General features: G+C 40.2%; 1 protein-coding gene across 7 annotated transcripts in view; it reads left to right on the forward strand.

Annotated features, from left to right (window-relative positions):
* The window catches only part of Dmd (dystrophin), a 1091134-nt gene that overhangs the window by 933875 nt on the left and 138727 nt on the right, over positions 1-18532 (forward strand). For 4 of the 7 annotated variants that reach the window (XM_050128231.1, XM_050128229.1, XM_050128232.1 and 1 more), the window contains exon 1: positions 16390-16549. The exons of the other annotated variants lie outside the window; for them this stretch is intronic. In XM_050128231.1, the coding sequence (XP_049984188.1) occupies positions 16530-16549 (20 nt within the window). In that variant the 5' untranslated portion in view covers positions 16390-16529. Of the gene's footprint in view, positions 1-16389; positions 16550-18532 lie in introns of those variants that run through there. 7 annotated transcript variants of the gene reach the window in all.

Consider the following 18532-nt stretch of genomic DNA (forward strand, 5'->3'; position numbering starts at 1 on the left):
AAAGCAGAGAGAGAGAGAGAAAGAGAGAGAGAGAGAGAGAGAGAGTAGGCGGAATCAGGGAGCAATCACGTGGCCCCCTGCAGGAGACATATGCACCAGCAACTCGCTGGTAAGCCACAGTCTCATGGCGATACACAGATTAATAGAAATGGGTTAATTTCAAATATAAAAGTTAACCAGAAATGCACTTAAGCTATTGGCCAAGCAGTATTGCAAATAATATAGTTTCTGTGTGATTATTTCGTTTCTGGGTGGCTGAGAATGAGTTAGCAGCCTCTCCCAACACCTGGATATGTCCTTTATTTATACAAACATCCTGTGTATCACACGTCAATATCTGTTTAATTGAATGCATATGCATTTTTAATGTTATATTGATGTTAGAGTAAATGCCTTTTAAAAAATTTCAGAAATCAGCTTTATTATGGGACAATTTTCATATAATAAATTGCATACATTGAGTGTGCAGAATTTCCTGATTTTTCTCATATGTGATTTTATCAAACCATTCCTATAATCAAAGTGCAATACAATTTTATCCCCACCTCCAAAGCCTCTTTGTTATTCACTCTATTCATTTATGGTTTTGTCTTAGTTAGCAAGCCACTAAACTTTAGTTACTAAAGGGTAAATATCAGTCATAAACTGACCAGATACCAACTAAATTCCATGAAAAAGTCTTAGTTTCTAATATTTATACTTTCTTGAAAGTAGTTATGCATCAACTATCTTTTACTTTATAACAAACACATATAACTGATTGGCCTAAAATAGAATTGAGAAAACCATTCGTATGTAGGACCTGAGAGTAAATATTTTAAATGTTATGATGTTCTTACAATCTCTGTTGCATATTTTTATAAATTATTTTACATATCGTTAAACATGTGACAGTATTATTTAGCTGAGAGGCTGTACAAAAACAACTATAGACCAGACTTAGTCTGTGATCTGTAGTTTCCCCACGCTATAAAGGCACAGGCATTAATTTAACTCATTATTTTATGGCTAAACTGGGTTTTGAGATGGGACATAAGAATCAGTTGTATTTTTGCAGGGTTAGCTTACATACATATCTGTGCTCCACTACCTAGTGGATAAGCTATTATGATCTAACTCACATGTCTGATTATGACAAGTTGTCATATATGGACAGATTCAACTAGGTCCATTTATCTCAGAAGCCAAGATGCTACTCAACGGTTCTGTATAAAGAGACTTGTCAGGTTGTTGCCTATATCATGTTTAGTCTTGTCTTTCAGCTCAATTAAGTCATGTCATAGGAACATCTGAGATCCAAGGGGCAATGGGGAACGTTCTATTTCTTAGAGAAAGAAGAAACAAAAGCTGTAGGCACATTGTTCTGAGGAATGAGAAAACTGAGTTTAGATACAGCTAAAAAAAAAAAAGATGTGCTACTACAATTCTTGTTTTGTAAATAAGCATTATTCAGCTAAACAATTGGTTGGCAGTTTCATAACCAATGGTTGAAATACAGTATGCATAGTCATGTCAGGGATTTGAAAGGATAAAAATAATGGCTAGAAATGTGGCAATTGGCTATATTTTTGCTATAGACAATTCAGTGAATGGTTATGTGACCAAAAATTCTGACTTACTTCCTGACTTACTCGCATATTCAGACACTCTTGAAAAATAAATTAATTTTAAAGTTGTTATTTTTATTCTTAATATGCTTAATTTTCATAGAGACATATACTATCTGAAAAATCCCTGCATTTCCAGTAAAGTAACTTTTTTTTCTTCTTAAAAATAGCGTAGCCATTATCAGGCCTGATAAATATATATTCACATAAATTTCTGAAGCACTTAGTACAGTGAATATCTATGTATTAAAGAGTGAAACTATCCTACCCTAAAATGCCACCAATCTTTCAGGTAAACACTTGCCAGTTTGAATACTTAAACCTGGGCATGTGGGCTAAAGCTGCAAATTAGGATTTGTTGCAAGGGAAGAGCAGAAGGATTCTTTCTCAGTTTATATTTTGAAGTGTGATGCTCAGACAGAGAACATACAGTTGTGTGTAGTAGTTTGAACTATGTGTTACTCCCCTTGACAATGCTTTAGTAGAAATGTTTTCTTTTTATCCCCTTCTGCAATGTGACAATATCACCATGCCATTTGGAAGGGGAAAACAATGGCTGAGTGATTCCTAGTCTACTCTTAAACAGTCACCCAAACAAACAGCTGGCAGAGGAGCTCTGCCACATGAAGCAAAGTCTCACTCCTGCAGCTCCCCATATGACTATAATGTCAAACTTGGTAAACAGTTCCCCAACTCTCCTTCTTTCCTGAGTCTATTAATCCCCCAATTAATTCCATACCCTGGTCGAGATAAATGATATTATACAGGCTCAGCATTTTTATAATTTATTTTTAACCAATTACTGTAAAAAAAAGACTTTATTTCTTCTCAGTGAACATGTGCATGGAAATGCACATGCGCAAGTATGCACACACACACACACGTGCACACACACAAACACCTCTGCATTTATGTTTGGTTTCTTTGTTTATGTGATTGAATGGAAATTTTTCCCAAGGATTGCTTGTTCTTGTTATGTAACCTTATATTTTTATATGAATTTGTTTCTCTAAAAGCAATACTGAACAGGATTCTCTGTGTACACTTTATTATAATCTATGAAGTAGAAAAGCCTGCTATTTGGAAATCCTTGAACAGGGAAGACATAGACTCCTTAGTATTTTACTTCCGAGCAAAATTCTGTCAATTACTTGTCATAAGTCCTTAAGGAAGTTTCTTGGTTTCTCGGTGTTCCTTTTTCTCAAACTAAAGTGTGGCTCGAAAGTCCCCATAGGCTTGTTTGAATTTAAAAAACAGTCAAGAAATTGTACTTACAACTATTGTTACTGTGAGTAACCCTGGTGATAATCACATTGGTGTTTGTCAATCCATGTCCACTTAGTAAAATTTATTATAACATACTAAAATCATACATAAACACATTTTAGTTCATTATACTGATGTACAGTTTCCTTATGCTAAATGCTGAGATCATAGACTTTTCCAAAAGTACTTGTTATTAAGAAAAAATAAGGGGGCGGAGAGATGGCTCAGAGATTAAGAGCACTGGCTGCTCTTCCAGAGGTCCTGAGTTCAATTCCCTGCAATCACATAGTGACTCACAACCATTTGTACTGAGACCTGGCCCTCTTCTGGCCTGCGGGCATACATCGAGGCAGAATGTTGGATACATAATAAATAAATAAATCTTTGGGGCTGGAGAGATGGCTCAGAGTTTAAGAGGATTGCCTGCTCTTCCAAAGGTCCTGAGTTCAATTCCCAGCAACCACATGGTGGCTCACAACCATATGTAATGGGGTCTGGTGCCCTCTTCTGGCCTGCAGGCATTCACACAGACAGAATAATGTATACATAATAAATAAATAAATAAATAAATAAATATTAAAAAAAGAAAAATAAAATTAGAACCTTTGGGGGATTAAAATGAAGTCAGATACAAATATCTTTAATCCCAGAACCCAGGAGGCAGAAAGGAACAGAAAAGAAAAATACTGTACTAGATATTTTTTCACACTCTTAACCTGGGCCAATAGAGAGCTTTATTGTTGAATCATATTGTTTTGGTTCTCATGAGATTCCCTCACCTTAGGTATAGTTTAGTGCCACAGTCTCAGTTTATGAAGAAAGGTCTTATAAATACCACCCCTGATGGGTTTTGCTAAAACTTGACATCATGCAGTAATGATATTGTGATGTCATTTTATTTAATTTTAATGAAGTAAAGCAATCTATAAGCTCTGGACAAGTTAGATTGAATAAAATTAGATACTGTATGATGTAAAGTTGACTTTAAAACCATGAATTATTCTGGTCAGGATATATATATATGTATGTGTGTGTGATCCAATATATTTATATATTATATATTTATATATATGCATATGATCCAATATTTTATATAATGCATTATATTTATATGATGCATAAATATATTGGATCATACTACATGCACTCTTATGCACGGTTCTTTAAACAGCTTCATCTTTACCATTATATGAAGCTGTAAATTGTTCATCTTCATTGCTGGAATATTCCATTGTGCTAGCATTCCATACTCAGTGTGATAATATAAACATTTTAAACTACATCATTTCATGCATGTATTTATGCAGAAACTATATTAAGCAATAGAATTTCTAGGTCATTGGTGTATATGTGTTCATCTTTTATGTATTCTTTTACTTCTCAGCATAATTATACCAATTTTCACTTCTAGCAACAAAGCTTGAGAGTTCTGGAGATGTCCTAACACCTTGAATTGTTTGTCTTTCCTACTTTAGTGGATGTGCACAATGACATTTAATAACTATGTCAAGGCCTATAATCGTGGTATCTGTGTTTCAGTCTTCTTTCTTAAGGTTTTATTCTATTTATATTTCTTTAACGCTGAATTTTATGTTTCCTTATTACTATTATTTTGAGGCTTTGGAAATCTGACCCAGCTCTTCACTCTTGCTAAATATACATCACCCCTCACTCATACTCACCCGGTGATTAAGGAACAGTGCATGGTATACACGCACATATAGTGTGTATATATTTAAATATTACATATCACATATATACACACTCTCATATGAAAATCTGCAATAAATGATGCTCTGCAGGTACTGCATGTATGTGGTACACAGGCATTCATGCAGGAAAATACATACACATAAAAATAAATAATAAAAATGTTTAAAATGCTAAATTTAGCCAGGTATAATAACTCATGTCAGAATCTCAGCACTGGGGAGTCTGAGGTTGAAATCTTGTTGTGATTTCAAGGTCAGCCCAGGTGACACAGTGAATTTAAGGACAGCCTGAGTTACAGTAAGATCCAGTCTCAAGAAAAAAAATTTCCTAGACTTTTCTCTTCCATTATCATACATCCAATCAGTTGAAAAGTAGCAGTTATTTAATTATATTATCTGTTTCGTAGTACACCTTTCCACCAATTTTTATTCAAAACACTTAGTTCAGGATTTGATCTTTCTTTATTTTAAAGATATTTAATTTTTATTATATGAATATTATGTGGATTTGTTATATGCATGTATGTCTGCACACCATAGGCGGGCCCAGTCTCTGTGGATGTTAGCAAAGGGCATCAGATTCCCTGGAACTGAAGTTACAGGCAGCTCTGTGCTGTCATGTGGATGCTGAGGATTGAACTGAGTCCTCTACAAGAGCAGTCAGTGCTCTTAACCACTGAGCCATCTCTCTAGCACCCTGCCCCTTCAATCCCCTCTTAACTGGATCTGCTGGAATAGTCTGCTGGGCACACATTTTCATTTTAACCTGTTTCCTTTTTAAATTATTTTAAATGTATTTATTTTATGTCATGTGCATGAACATTTGCCCTGCATGTATGTATGTGCATTATCATGTGTGCCTGGTGCCCACAGAAGTCAAAACAAGTCATCTGATCCACTGAAAATCGGGTTACATACAGTCATGAGCCACAATGTGGGTGCTAGGAATAGAACATAGGTCTTCTGTAAAAGCATCAAGTGCTCTAAAGTTCTAAGCTATCTCTCCAGCCCTTATTCACTTTTTTTTCTTTTTTTCCCCTATTCACTTTTTCATCCCGATCTCGTCTCACCCACAATTTAATCCTATTTGAAGAAGACGACATTCTAACTATACAAGTCCTACCAGTCTCTGCTATGTGTATCATATAAGAAGAAGCTTCCATTCTTTGTCAGCTACCTTCTAAAAACTATCATTAGGTCAAACCATGAAGACCTAGATTTCTGTAGAAAGGTGTTATTGGTATCAACTCAAGAGCATGATGGAAAAACTGGATAAAATGGCATGCACTAGTGCCAGCCCTTAGGAGGATTCTTCAGACTGAAATCAAGACTGGCAGAGTGAGATCTCAGCTCGCTCTCTCAGACACACAAAATGATTTGGTATCCTAATGGGAACTATTAGTATCTTCTGTCAACTAGTTTTCTCAAGTCATAAAGTTTAATATTTCCCAATAATTTTTGAGTTTCTACAAAACATAAACTAATATTATAGCACAGCAGTATGTTATAAAAACCCATGCCTTCCGAATTATTAATGTGAGTTATTAGCTTGGAGAATCAGCTTAAGAGCTTTCCCTTAAGTTTAGAAAAAGATTTATTTACACATGTGGATGCATTGTCTGCATGTACAAAAGTACATTGTGGGCATTTAGGATACCCTTGGAGGCTGGAAGAGCCCGGCAGATCCCTTGAAACTGGAGTTACAGATAACTGTAAGCCACTATGTCAGTGCTGGGAACTGATCCTTAGTCTTGAGCACTGAACCATCCCTACAGCCGCCCCCCTTGCTTAGCTCTTTATCCACTAACAAAATACCTGGTTCTTTATTATTAATATTACTATTGTTATTGTGTATCTGCTTGTGTGTGTAGTATACCACATACCACAACATGTGGACATTAGGAGAAACTTTTCCAAGTTGATTTGTCTTTCTATCATGGGTTTCAGGGAGAGAACTGAAATCATCAGACTTGGTAGGAAGTGCTTTTGTCCACTGAGTCAACCTGCCAACTCCAACCATAGGCTAGTTCGTGATCTTCAAGGGGTCAAAGTGATCATTTTTCCCCTTTAACTTTGATATCAATTTTCTTCTTAATTTCACTGATATTATGTTTGGTCATACGTATCTTTATCCCACCCCTTCCCCCAAGTAGATTGTAAACTTGCTAAAGATAAGACCTTACTCCCATTAAATCCCCATAGTAGAAGAATCTGATAACATTATAGAATCACTTTTTTTATATTTCAACACCAGGTTTCTAGTACCCCCAGCTTACACAAACACTAAAGAACAACAAGAAGAGTTTGAACAATCAAAAAAGATACAAGTATTTTATAAATATACCATTATTGCCACCATTTAAAGAAATTCCCATTGGAAGATATTTAACAGAGAAATTTACTCTGGGGGTGAGCTCTTTATTTTCTTAGAAATGGTGGAAATATAAAAATTCATAGCAGTCATATTTTCTTTTTGTATTTAAATTGTTTTCCTGTGCTGGCAACAGGTACAGTCACTTGCCTTGGCCTGATGAACTGAGTTCCATCCGGAACTCATGGTAGCCGGAGAGAACTGTCTCCTGTTGGCTGTAATTCGACCATCACATTTCTACTATGGCTTGTACACAGGCACACATGCAAGCAAATAAATGCTAATTTTTAAAAAATCCTGACAAATGAGTCAGTGTTTGAGTGCAAGATTTAGCCACTGATATATGATGAACAGGTAAAGTTGTTTTATACACACACACACACACAATTTCTTTTTCAGTGGTAGGAAAAGGACACAGGACCTCATACATGCTAGACAAGAGCTCTACTACTGAAGTGAACCTGTAATCTATCCATTTCCTTTTTCGTTGTTGTCTGATTGTGGAATTCCTCCCATAGGCAGTCCATTCAAAACCTGCCACCCCAACCAATGACTGGTACAGATTAGAGACTTAGACAGTGAGGACTCAGCCCTGGCACTGTCGGGGGGGTGTGGTGGTGAGGAACCAGAGGCTCGATAGCCTAGAGCCCTACGATAGAACCAAACACAACTGGCAATAATAATAATAATAATAATAATAATAATAATAATAATAATAAAGGAAATGTTTCCTAATGATACTCTGCTATACCCGTAGACAGGAACCTAGCATAATCGTCATCAGGGAGGCTTCATCTCACAACCAAGAGAAACAGATGCAGAGACCCACAGCCAAACATTAGGCGGAGCTCCAGGAATCCTGCTGAATATGGGGAGGAAGGATTGTAGGAGCCAGAGGGGCCAAGGGCACCGCAAGAACATGGACCACAAAATCAACTAACCTGGACTCCTAGGAGCCCACAGACTCTGAACTGCCCATCAGGGAGCTGCATGGAACTGACCCAGGCCCCTTGCAAGTTGCAGTTGTGTAACTCGGTGTTCTTGTGGGACTCCATGGGAGCAGGGCTGTCTTTGACTCTTTCTCCTGCTTTTGAGACCCGTTCTTCCTACTAGGTTGCCTTGTCCAGCCTTAGTAAGAGGGGAGGTGCCTAATCTTTTTGTAACTTGATGTGGCATATTTGGTTGTTAGCCCTAAAAAGTCTGCCACGTTCTGAAGGGAAAGGAGGAGGAGTGGATGTGGGGGGGGGTCAAGCAGGGAGGGGACTAAGTGGAAAGGAGGGAGGGGAAAGTTCTGTCGGATGAAATATATGAGGGAAGAATAAATTTTAAAAACTAAAAAAAAAAACAAAAAAAAAAACACCTGCCACCAAGAGGCCTCCATCAAAGACCGCCTTTTCTCCCACTGTTATCTCCCAAATCAGTATTCACTGTCTCTCTCAGAATCCTGCTATCTGAAAACACAAACCTGGATACACCTTTTTCTTAAAACACGTCTGAATCATATTCATGGTTTAACAAAAGAACAATAGCAGATATTGTAGAAGGTTCTGCATATTTTAGGCTGTGAGTATGAATTTGTCTTGTAAGGAATTGTCTCCTTACTCATTCTACCTTGTCCTGGAGGTAGTTGCCGCAGACAAGGTCTCATTATATGTTGCAGGATGACCTTGAGTTCCCTGACTGGTACAGGATTTTCCTACGGTCACAGTTCTCCTGTCTAGGCCTCCCTCCCAAGAACTGGCGTGCCTACTAAGACAAAACAAAACAAGAAAGGGTCCTTCTGTAAACTGCTGAGAGAGGAGGGCCTGAGCCACTCGGGCCTCTCATTTTCCTCCCTATCACAATCTAAGACGAAAAGCTAAAGTGAGTACACTGAATCTATTTTTATTCTGTGGTGTTCTATGTCCAAACAGAGGCTGACTTTGTAGACCAAGCTGGCCGAGAACTGATAGTTTTGCTGCTTCCGCCTCTCGAGAGTAAACGGGGTTATAGGTATGCATCACCACACCTAGTTTTCTGTCATATCCAAACCGTAATGTCACCACAAGCGAACAACCAAGGAAGGCAGGCTCCTTTGTAAACAATAGAGGAGGAAGGATTGAGGGGCACTTGGAGCAGGCCCGTCATTTTTTTTTTTTTTTTTGAAGCTGTAGACTTGAACATAGCAGATTGGCTTCCGAGGAGTCACACCTGTGCAGCAGGCCAGTTTCCATTAACGCAGTAGTCCCCAGGCTTCCAACCCCTTTTTGAGTCATTGTGTGATTTTGACCCATAATCTATTCCTGTTCAATAACATCCGTGTTTTTACAGAGCAGTTAACGAATGTCCCCTAAGTGGCTAAATTACTCACCTAGCAAGTGTTGAGTGGGTAGCTCTGAAGGGGCAAATGTGGCCTGGTCTCTGCTCTGCATCTTGATGCATAGAGCGTCAAAAGCAGCTACACTTGCTATGCATTAAGAAAGCTGCTTTTGATAAGACATAATGCTTGGAGATATGCATCTTAAAGGGAAAAAATGTGTCTTCATCTGTACTATTGTGTCTTATCTGTTTCAATTTTTAAGATGACTTTCTTGTTCACTTAATTGGCTGGCAATTCCTTTGTTTGCCCAATCTCAAGAACCAAATCATAAGTATTAATTGTGCTTAGGTTGTCATTTAACATCTTTTATGAAATTCGAGAATTTTCAGAAAAGGGGAATATAGGAAGGCATGTACGGAGAGCTTTGCATTTTAATTAAGAAGCCTCGGAATGAAATGAGCCACTGACGGCAACAGATGAGTGTTTGTAAAAGCTGGATTGCTATTTGATATATGTGCAGTATTTTCTTGTGGATAATAAGTCCCAAGACTTGTTTCAACAACAGGGATAGCGGAAAAACAATTAGAAAAGATAAAGCTGTTCTCTTTAAATCATCTGCTCATAAATAAAACCGGGTCGTGAATTATTTCCAAAAAAGCAATTGACAAAGTATAAGTGAATCACTCTAAAACCTAAAGCTGTGTCAATTTTTGCATGTCCAAACAAAACCTCTCTCCTTGCTCAATGACGACTGTTTTTTTGACAAATAAATATTTACAAAGTATGACATATAGATTTTGTGTATTTCCTTAGGCCAAAGTGTACTACTGCTTACACTAAAAGTTAATATTTCTCATCTCAAATATACCACAATAAGAATCTAGCTTAAAAGTAATTCTCTCTTGTAGCAGACTATTCATCAATCATTCTTTAGATAATATTGGCACTCTGAGTTTTCAGTTAGGAAGAAAAAAACCCTGCAATTTCTGGATTGATCTGAAAATCTGAGCACATTTGTGGAAAAAAACAGTCAATTCTGGTAAAGCAAAATTGTCTCTAACCCCAACTGTGAAGTCAAGAAGAAAGAAACTAATCAACCTTTTGCAATGATAATTCTTCTTCATCGGGTAGATCTAAGGGTTAATTTATGATTTGAGAAAAGACTATCACAACCCCTATTGTTTTTCTAAAGTCTGGTTGTGTGTGGGAGGAAGGTAGAGAGGTCCCAGAATGAATTCACTAATTGGGGTTTTCACCTGCTGTGCGTCTAATCGAATACAAAGCCTTATTTGTAGCTGAAGAGGAAGAGAGATTATGCAGAGTGTCAGAATTTCTGCCTAGTTTTGAAATTCCTGCTATTTGGCATAATCAGCTTGGGAAAGGCAGACAAATAGTTACAGCTCCGAGCTGTTAAGGTGGACCAGGAATGTTGTAGCAGATACACTTGAACCACCTTAATCAGTTCTCCATTTTTAGCAGGTGATGTAGTTCGTGTAAGCCTGGTAGTGCGATAGCTTCCAGGCTAATAGGCACGCCGATTCTTTCCCACTAAGCGACTACCGGCCTCTGAGGTTAATGAAGTGTGCCTCTATTTTAGTGAAGATGCTAAACTTCACATCTTTTTAGATGTTCAGCTTGATATCGGTGGCTCTGTGAAGCTTTGAGGAATCGTATTAAGTGAAAACTGCTTGCAATTGAAGGAGAGTTCGACTTTATCTAGAACCTGTCTGGTGAAATCTCTGGTGTAGCTGGCAGCCGCCTCTGAAAACTTTCTGCGGCCTGGCGTATTCTGCCTCCCTGCAAAGAAAAGGCCTGGGGGAGAAAAATCAGCTTTTGTGGGAGGATGATGGGCTCTGGGTCTGAAAGAAGAGCGTGCAGAGTTGCTGCTGATGGGTTAACAATGATCTAGAGGCATTGTTAGACGTATTTTAATTAGGACACCATCACATTCGCCCTAAGTGGCAGTGATTTACCGGTATTGGAAGCATTTGTTAGAAGTCTGATTCATGGTCTCTGGCTAGAGCTTACACCGTGCGAAGAGAAACATGGAGATATTGTACGTTTACTGGATTATACAAGTGTTGACATTTTACTATAAGATATGCATTACTTACTCGAAGCAATACCTATCCTCTGAATGGGTTTTTACAAAATGATACAGATCAGATTTAATGTCGGCTGCAGCAAATAAGATTCACACAAGGACTCTTAGAGCAAGCTGACTCTCAGGGACTGGTGATGTTCCTTAGGGCCACCTTCCTGGTCCTGTAAACCCATTTGTTGTCATTTTTGTATTCTACCAATCAGTTTTACCCTGCTAAAATTGGAGTAACATTGAAAATAAATTATAAGTAGCCTAGAAAGGTTAATAAAAAACTTAAGATGTACTTGTCGAATATTCGAGAAGCCTGGCTTCTGTACTTGGCCCTTCACACTTGCCACCAAATGGTTATGTCTAAACCTAATATTCCTACAATACTGACATTTTTGAAGTGTAACTCCAATCCAAATGATTATCCATCTAAGCCCCAAATTGAAAGGGTCAACAACTAACTCCGAGGTACACTTCCTCTTTACATCATACAACTATCTTCATTTACCTCGTTGTGGGAGGTATGTAACTTATCATCTCTCCTGTCTCCCCTCTAGCCTGCTGTGACATTTCTTGTTTGGTGACTGTTATCCATCCAGTTTTGGATCCACCTTTGGATAGGAGGAAGCCTGTGGTGGTATGAATAACAGCGCCACCCAGAGGCTCATATATCTGAGTGCTTAGTCACAAGGGAGTGCCACTAATTGAGCAGTAGAACAGTTAGGAGGGGTGGCATTGTTTGGACGAAGTGTGTCAGTGAGGGGTGGGCTTGAGGTTTCAAAGGCTCATGCCAAGCTTAGAGTTTTGGCCCCTCACCTACTTCTCCAGCAACATTTGTGCCTGCATTCTGCCATGCTGTCTGCTTCTGCCATGTTGATAATGGACTAGACCTCTGGAGCTGTAAGCCAGCCCAAGGAAATGCTTCCTGTTGTAGGAGTTACCATTACCACGGTGTCTCTTTACAGCACTAGAACCCTAAGACAAGGCCTTATCCCTGGTTATATGTTAGATTCTCCCAGAGAGCCTTAAAAATACCAATGCCCAGGAACAGTTAAATTAGAATGTAAGAATATCTTGTTGGTGGTGTGGGGAATATTCCTCCTGTGAGGCTGGTGAGTTTAGGACTGCTATCTTCTTTCTTTCTTCTCTGTGTGCACATCCAGTCAGTCGGGGATCTTTTACTGTCAACTATATTAGAATTTCTTATTCCTCAGACACTAGTGCGGTTCCCTCAGATCCCCCTTATACTGCAGTAACCTTGAACCTGCTGGTCTAACTCCAGTTTGTCTTCTGATTCAGTCATCACAGCAATCCTGGAGTGAGAAAGCCACGTTTGTAGCCACACTCCTCCCTCTTTCGGAAGGTTCCCACGCCTTTCAAGTGCAGATCAACTCTAGGTTTTTTCAGCAGTCCTGACTTCTGTGTTGCCATTCCCTCGTGAAGGCAAGTAGACCACCAAAGCTCTTGAAAAGAATTGAGTTTGTTTTCCTTTGCACCTATTCCTATTATCAATTTGATTTTGATGTGACTTTTTGTGGGCTTAATAGGAGCTTTCTAAGAACAATTGTCCAGTGACTGTTTAGTCTGCTTTTCCACCCCACGGGGTAAAACTGTGTTTTGCTGTCTATCTGGCCCTCAGTGTCCAATCCATCGCTCTCTAGAAGGTGGCTTGGGCTGGGAAGCATTCAAAAAGAAACACGGTACACTCGATGTGGGTACCTGAAGACAGTATAATGAAAAACCTATTTCAAAGATTTGGGCAAGGTGGACATAAACAAGGAATGATAAAATTGTGCAAGGGTACAAAGGGAAGGGATGGCTTGGGGCTCCTGCATAATGCTGGGCCTGAAGGGAAAGATTGCCCAATGAGGCTGCAAGTCAAAGAGCCTAGATACTTCTAGGCCAGGGGTCAGCAGGAGGGAGCTGGAGAAATAAATACCTAGCTATCACTTGCTCTCTTCCCTTTCATCTTCTTCCATGGGCCTTTCATCACTGCCTCCCACTGGTTGAAAGTGAGCGGAAATCAAAGGGCAAGAGAGCCTGATTCCCCAGAGGTTCAGCTTCCTAGGGGCACTGAGCAGAGCAGAGCAGAGAATAGGGGAATAAGCCCAATCTCTTAGGCTATAGAACTAGCTTTTCGGAGGTGCAAGCAAAGTTTAAGTGATCCAAAGACGAATGTGATTTAGCTATGGGAATGTTTGCTGAATCACCTTCTTGACCCCTTCGTGTCTCATTCCCTTTTTCCTGATATTTCTACCAAGTTCATCGCCTTTGCTCTCATCTATCAGCGAGCTTGCTTGTGAGCACACTAAAGGAAACACAGACGTTTTTCATGATAAGAGAGGCTCTGTCTGTGGCAGTACAACAGAATAGCCAATCTCATAATTCTTAGGAACAGGCTTGCTAATTCCAGCTCTTGCACCACCATGTTCTGGTTAGGAGGGCGAGGCAAAGGGCTCATTCATGGCAGGACCTGTAGTCAGGTTTTCAAATTGATTTTTTTTCTCAACTTTGCATCCTTTTCTGGTCTGTGGTTCAAATCAAAACAAAACAACAATAATAACGGTGATAATAATACGGAAATTGTGACATAGCTTAGTGGCAATTATGGGTTCAATTCCCTGTGCCATACAAAATTAAGAATAATGTAAAACAACTACTCTAAATAAACCATATGTACACATATGTGCGCGCACACACACACAAACACACACACACATATACAAAATAGCACTATGTAATTTACACATGGAATGAAGATCAGGCAACTCTGTGCTTTAAAAAAAAATACCTTTACTTATTAATCAAAACTCTTAATATGGCTGAAATCAACAACAAAACAGTGTGATACCCGTGTCATTCCTTAATAATACTTTCAGTATTTTCTAAAATGGTATCAAGATTTGGAAGCAGTGCTTAAGTGCTTATAACTCAAGTCTAAAAAAGGACTTAATGCTATATTTTTGAGAATTGCCATCTGTCAAATTTTTACAAATTCTGAATAGTGATTCTGTTTTCCATTCTTTTTCTTTTCCCTGACAATTCATTCTTAGTAGTTCTCTAACTGGATAGTGGGAAAATAGACTTTCACATTTAGAGTTTAGAGAAACAGCAGAATTCCTGAATATTGAGCAGTTCACTAGAATGTAAAACCAGCAAGCAGGCAACAAAACACAAAGAAAAAGGACTGACAGTGGGCCTCATCACACAGGGGTTGCCGATCGTTAGGCGATTGATTTCTAATATTTACAAGTGTCCGTGCTGTGCTGTTTGTATCTTCTCCTTACAGTAAACAATATTTAAGTGATATCCAGCATCGACACAACGATTACTCTGCATGATTTACCGCAAAAGCTACTACTTTCTCATCAAAGGCAACTAATCCCTCCACCCCAGAGAAAGATAGAGGAGGCAGACCTGGAATCTACTTCTAGACTAGGGACACCCTCACCCCAAAATAAGTCTGAGTATGCCCTCCCCTGGCCACACCAGCAGCACCCCTTCAATTCACTAGCTCAAGCTGCTACCGTACTGCAAAAGCAGCCCTAGTCTTTGAAGGGAAATGCCAGAAGTACCATGTTTGTTTTAAAATAGCAACACCCATCTTACCTACAGGCACATAGTTTTAGTGATAACGTCAATATTTTTATCTGTTTTGTCAAAGGTAATAAAGAAACCTCACATTTCATTTCTCCTTTCTGCCTCCTTGCTGTGTTGTGGCATACCAAAACGCAGAAATTGATGCTGCCAGTCCTTTCGGTTCAAAGAATCTAAGTAAAAATGTAGAGGGGGAGACAAGAAGATTTTTAAAATAATAAAAAAGAATATATTTAAAGTGTAGACTTAAGTAGATAAACTCACCAGAAGAGCGAAAAACAAATGGTTGGAAGATAAAAAGAAAACGGCCAAGAAAGGAACAAAGAGAAACAATGAAAACACAGAGTAGCTCCTCCGAGTCTAAAATATGAAGATATGGAGATTGTGGAAAATTCTTGTGCTAATGAAGGCTTTCTTTTGTTGGGAATGTTTCCAAGCTCAAAACAGTTGTGTGTAGTTAAACTGTGCCTTCTTCCTATTGCAGCTTCTGACACGAGTCACACTGGGCCATCAGGCCTAATGTCTTTTCCAATTCAGTGCTATACTGGAAAAGCGATCCTTTCAGATTTTTCCTAATACTTCAAGAAAAACCACTGGTGGTACTGTCCTGTGAATCTGTATCGGTGCCTCTCCAACTTTAGTGTGCTCAGTGTTTGATTTGGTAGATCCAGGTTGGGGCCCTGGTTTTTTTTTTTTTTTTTCTTCCATTTCTAAGAACTCTGTAGATGATGGTGGAACTGTTGTTAGTCTTAGACGTACATTTTGAGAACCAATGCTGTATCACCAACAGAAACGTTTCTTAAGGATCCAGTGTAGCCAGGCATTGTAATGCACACCTTTAATGCTAGCACTCAGGAGAAAGAAACAGGCGGCTCTCTGTGTGTTCGGGGCCAGTGTGGTCTATGAAGTGAATTTCCAGACAGTGAGAACTATGTGAGAGACCCCATCTCATTTTAAAAAAAATAATTCAGTAGGTTAAGTTTGGATTTCATGTTTTCCTGCCCCATCCCTTTAATTTTCTACTGATGAAGGGGTGGAGGAGTGAGGTGAATACGTTCTCATGTGATAATTATTTTTTTCTTTCATTTTCTAAAAGGAAAACTCCAAGCCCACACACTAATTATCTGCGATGAGGTCATTTGCACCTAGGTCATTTATTTAGGCAACAAGTTTTCTTGCCAGAGGATTTTTAAGGGGATGCTGGCAAGAGGACATGTGGCTTCCAGGTTCCTGGGTCTACCTTCAACTCCTTTCGGTCTTTGTTCATATCCTTCTTAGTTTCTTTTCGTTCTCTCTTTTTCTATTCCGTTTTGAAAGCGCTCACAGTCCCTGGCTGTCCAGGTTCCCAGGTCCTTAGGTGGGGGCGGAGCCCTGCGCGGCCCCGCCCCGTCTGCACACAGCTTCCCCCCCCCCCCTCCCCGTCCGGCCCGCCCGCCAGCCCGCCAGCCAGCCCGGCTCCTCCGCAGTGCTTTCGGCTGCGAGCCTGGGCGGCGGCGCTCGACTTTTGGGGAGCCCGGCGGCTTGGGCAAGCTTACTCCTCCACGCTAAGCTCCCGCCCCTGTCTGCCTGTGAAACCCTTACAGCCATGAGGGAACAGCTCAAAGGGTAAGTGGTTCGTGCCCCCCGACCCCCTCCTGTCCCCTCAATTCGTGCACTTGTGGCACAAGCTGCTGCCAGGAGAAGGCAAAACTTGGACCAGTGGCGGTGGTGGCTGGTAGTGGCTGGTATAGGCTAGACCCAGACGTCGGGCAGCTCTCCCACCCGTCCTGGGAGCCTCTGCAGGTGCGTCCCCCAGGCTTCCACCCCGGCGCCAGTGCTCGCTACTCAGCTCCTTCCTGGCTGCTGGGACAGGCTCGGAGAACTAAAGCGGATTTCTCCCTTTGCCCAGAGAGGGACAGACCGCTCCTCCCGTGGGGATCGGGCTCCGGGAGCTTTTTGCTCCTTTCCGGAGCTGCCGGTGTGGGCATGAACTAGGCGGGCTGTTCCCCCAAATCGCCTTTGGACCTGGCAGGAGGAAGGGGCGCACGCGGTTCTACCTTGTATTGCACTGCTAAGTGCCAAAAGGTCAACTTTCTGCCTGATTTCTTCCGAGGATTCCAACTGACATTTCCTTCTCTGTGTTTTCTCCTGTGCTTATTCCATGCTTCAGGACGTGGAGAAATAAAGAAAAGAAGAACAATTAAAGCCTAGAAAGTCAAGGGATTGACCTAGAGAAGAAAGAGAGAGGCTTGAGGGGGTTGGGGTTTTTATTTAATCACTATTATAATTATTTGTTTATTTCTTGGACTTCTGTTGAGGTTCAGAATGGAGTCATTTCATGGCGACTTTTTGCTTCTACAGGGTGTCTATAAGCAAAGTTTGTCATTCTTAATCTTATCACAATGGAAAGGGCAAGACAATGCTTATCTCAATTAATTTGAAGTTAAGTTTGAAACTTAAATTGAAGGGGTTTAATTGTCTAAGGGAGCGTAGTGTTATTATAAACTGATTTAATATCAAAGAAAAATCCATCTTCTGGTTTAAGTAACAAACTAGTCTTTAAGTGAAATCTACATTCTTTTTTCTCTACCAATATGCTCTTCCTCGTCCCTGAGCTTACTCCCCCTGTCTGTCCTTGTCACCCCATTATCTTTTTTGCCTAGATATTTTATTTCCTTGTTCTAAACCTTCTAGAGAGGCTACCCTTGCTTCTAAAGAAGCGAGAGGAGCAAATGAGACAACACAGTTATATGAAAGGTTTCTGACCCTTGAGCACCGTGGAATTGTTTTCCGTTGTCATTGTTTGATCTTGTGCTGGACACGACCCTGAAGTGAAATTACCTTGGCCAAAGTTGAGGGTGGGTGGGAGGTAAACCCTGAAAAGCAAATAGAACTGGGAGGACAAGTAACAGCTGGAACAGCCACCAAGGCCATCATCTTTGCCCTGAGTTGAACCAAACAGAATAAAATGTTAAATATCTCTGAGAACAGGAAATGGGAACCAGAATAGTGTGTCTGATGCTCAGATTGACGCATAGCCACTGAAGTCCCTTCCCCACAGTAGCAGAAACTTCTAAATATATTTCCCATCCCACCCTACCCTGCCAGTATTCCAGCCGACTAGCCAAGTTCAACAATTCAACATACAAATGCCAAGGTTCCTCTAGAAAGAGGCTGGTCTCCAGATTAAAGGGGGAAGCTCGCTCTCTCTCTCTCTCTCTCTCTCTCTCTCTCTCTCTCTCTCTCTCCCTCTCTCTCCCTCCCTCCCTCTCTCCCTCNCTCTCTCTCTCTCTCTCTCTCTCTCTCTCTCTCTCTCTCTCTCTCCCTCTCTCTCCCTCCCTCCCTCTCTCCCTCGCTCTCCCTCTGTGTGTGTGTGTGTATGTGTGTTTCAGTGTGCTCCAGATTATATATGAAGCCAACCCTAATCCTCCTCAAAACACAAGAGAAGGCTACTTTTTTTTTTACAATGGTGCATAGTGATTAGTTCATCCCTGGGAAATAGTGGAAATAATATAGAATATTTTCAGTACCAAATAACAGTGGTTGCAAAAGAAATCTTACTTTAATTAGGCGACTGCCATTTCCTCAGTGAATGCCTTAGATATTTGT

The sequence above is a fragment of the Alexandromys fortis genome, unplaced genomic scaffold (assembly GCF_014885135.2).
Source record: "Alexandromys fortis isolate MF-2015 unplaced genomic scaffold, M_Fortis_MF-2015_v1.1 scaffold_265, whole genome shotgun sequence".
NCBI lineage: Eukaryota > Metazoa > Chordata > Mammalia > Rodentia > Cricetidae > Alexandromys > Alexandromys fortis.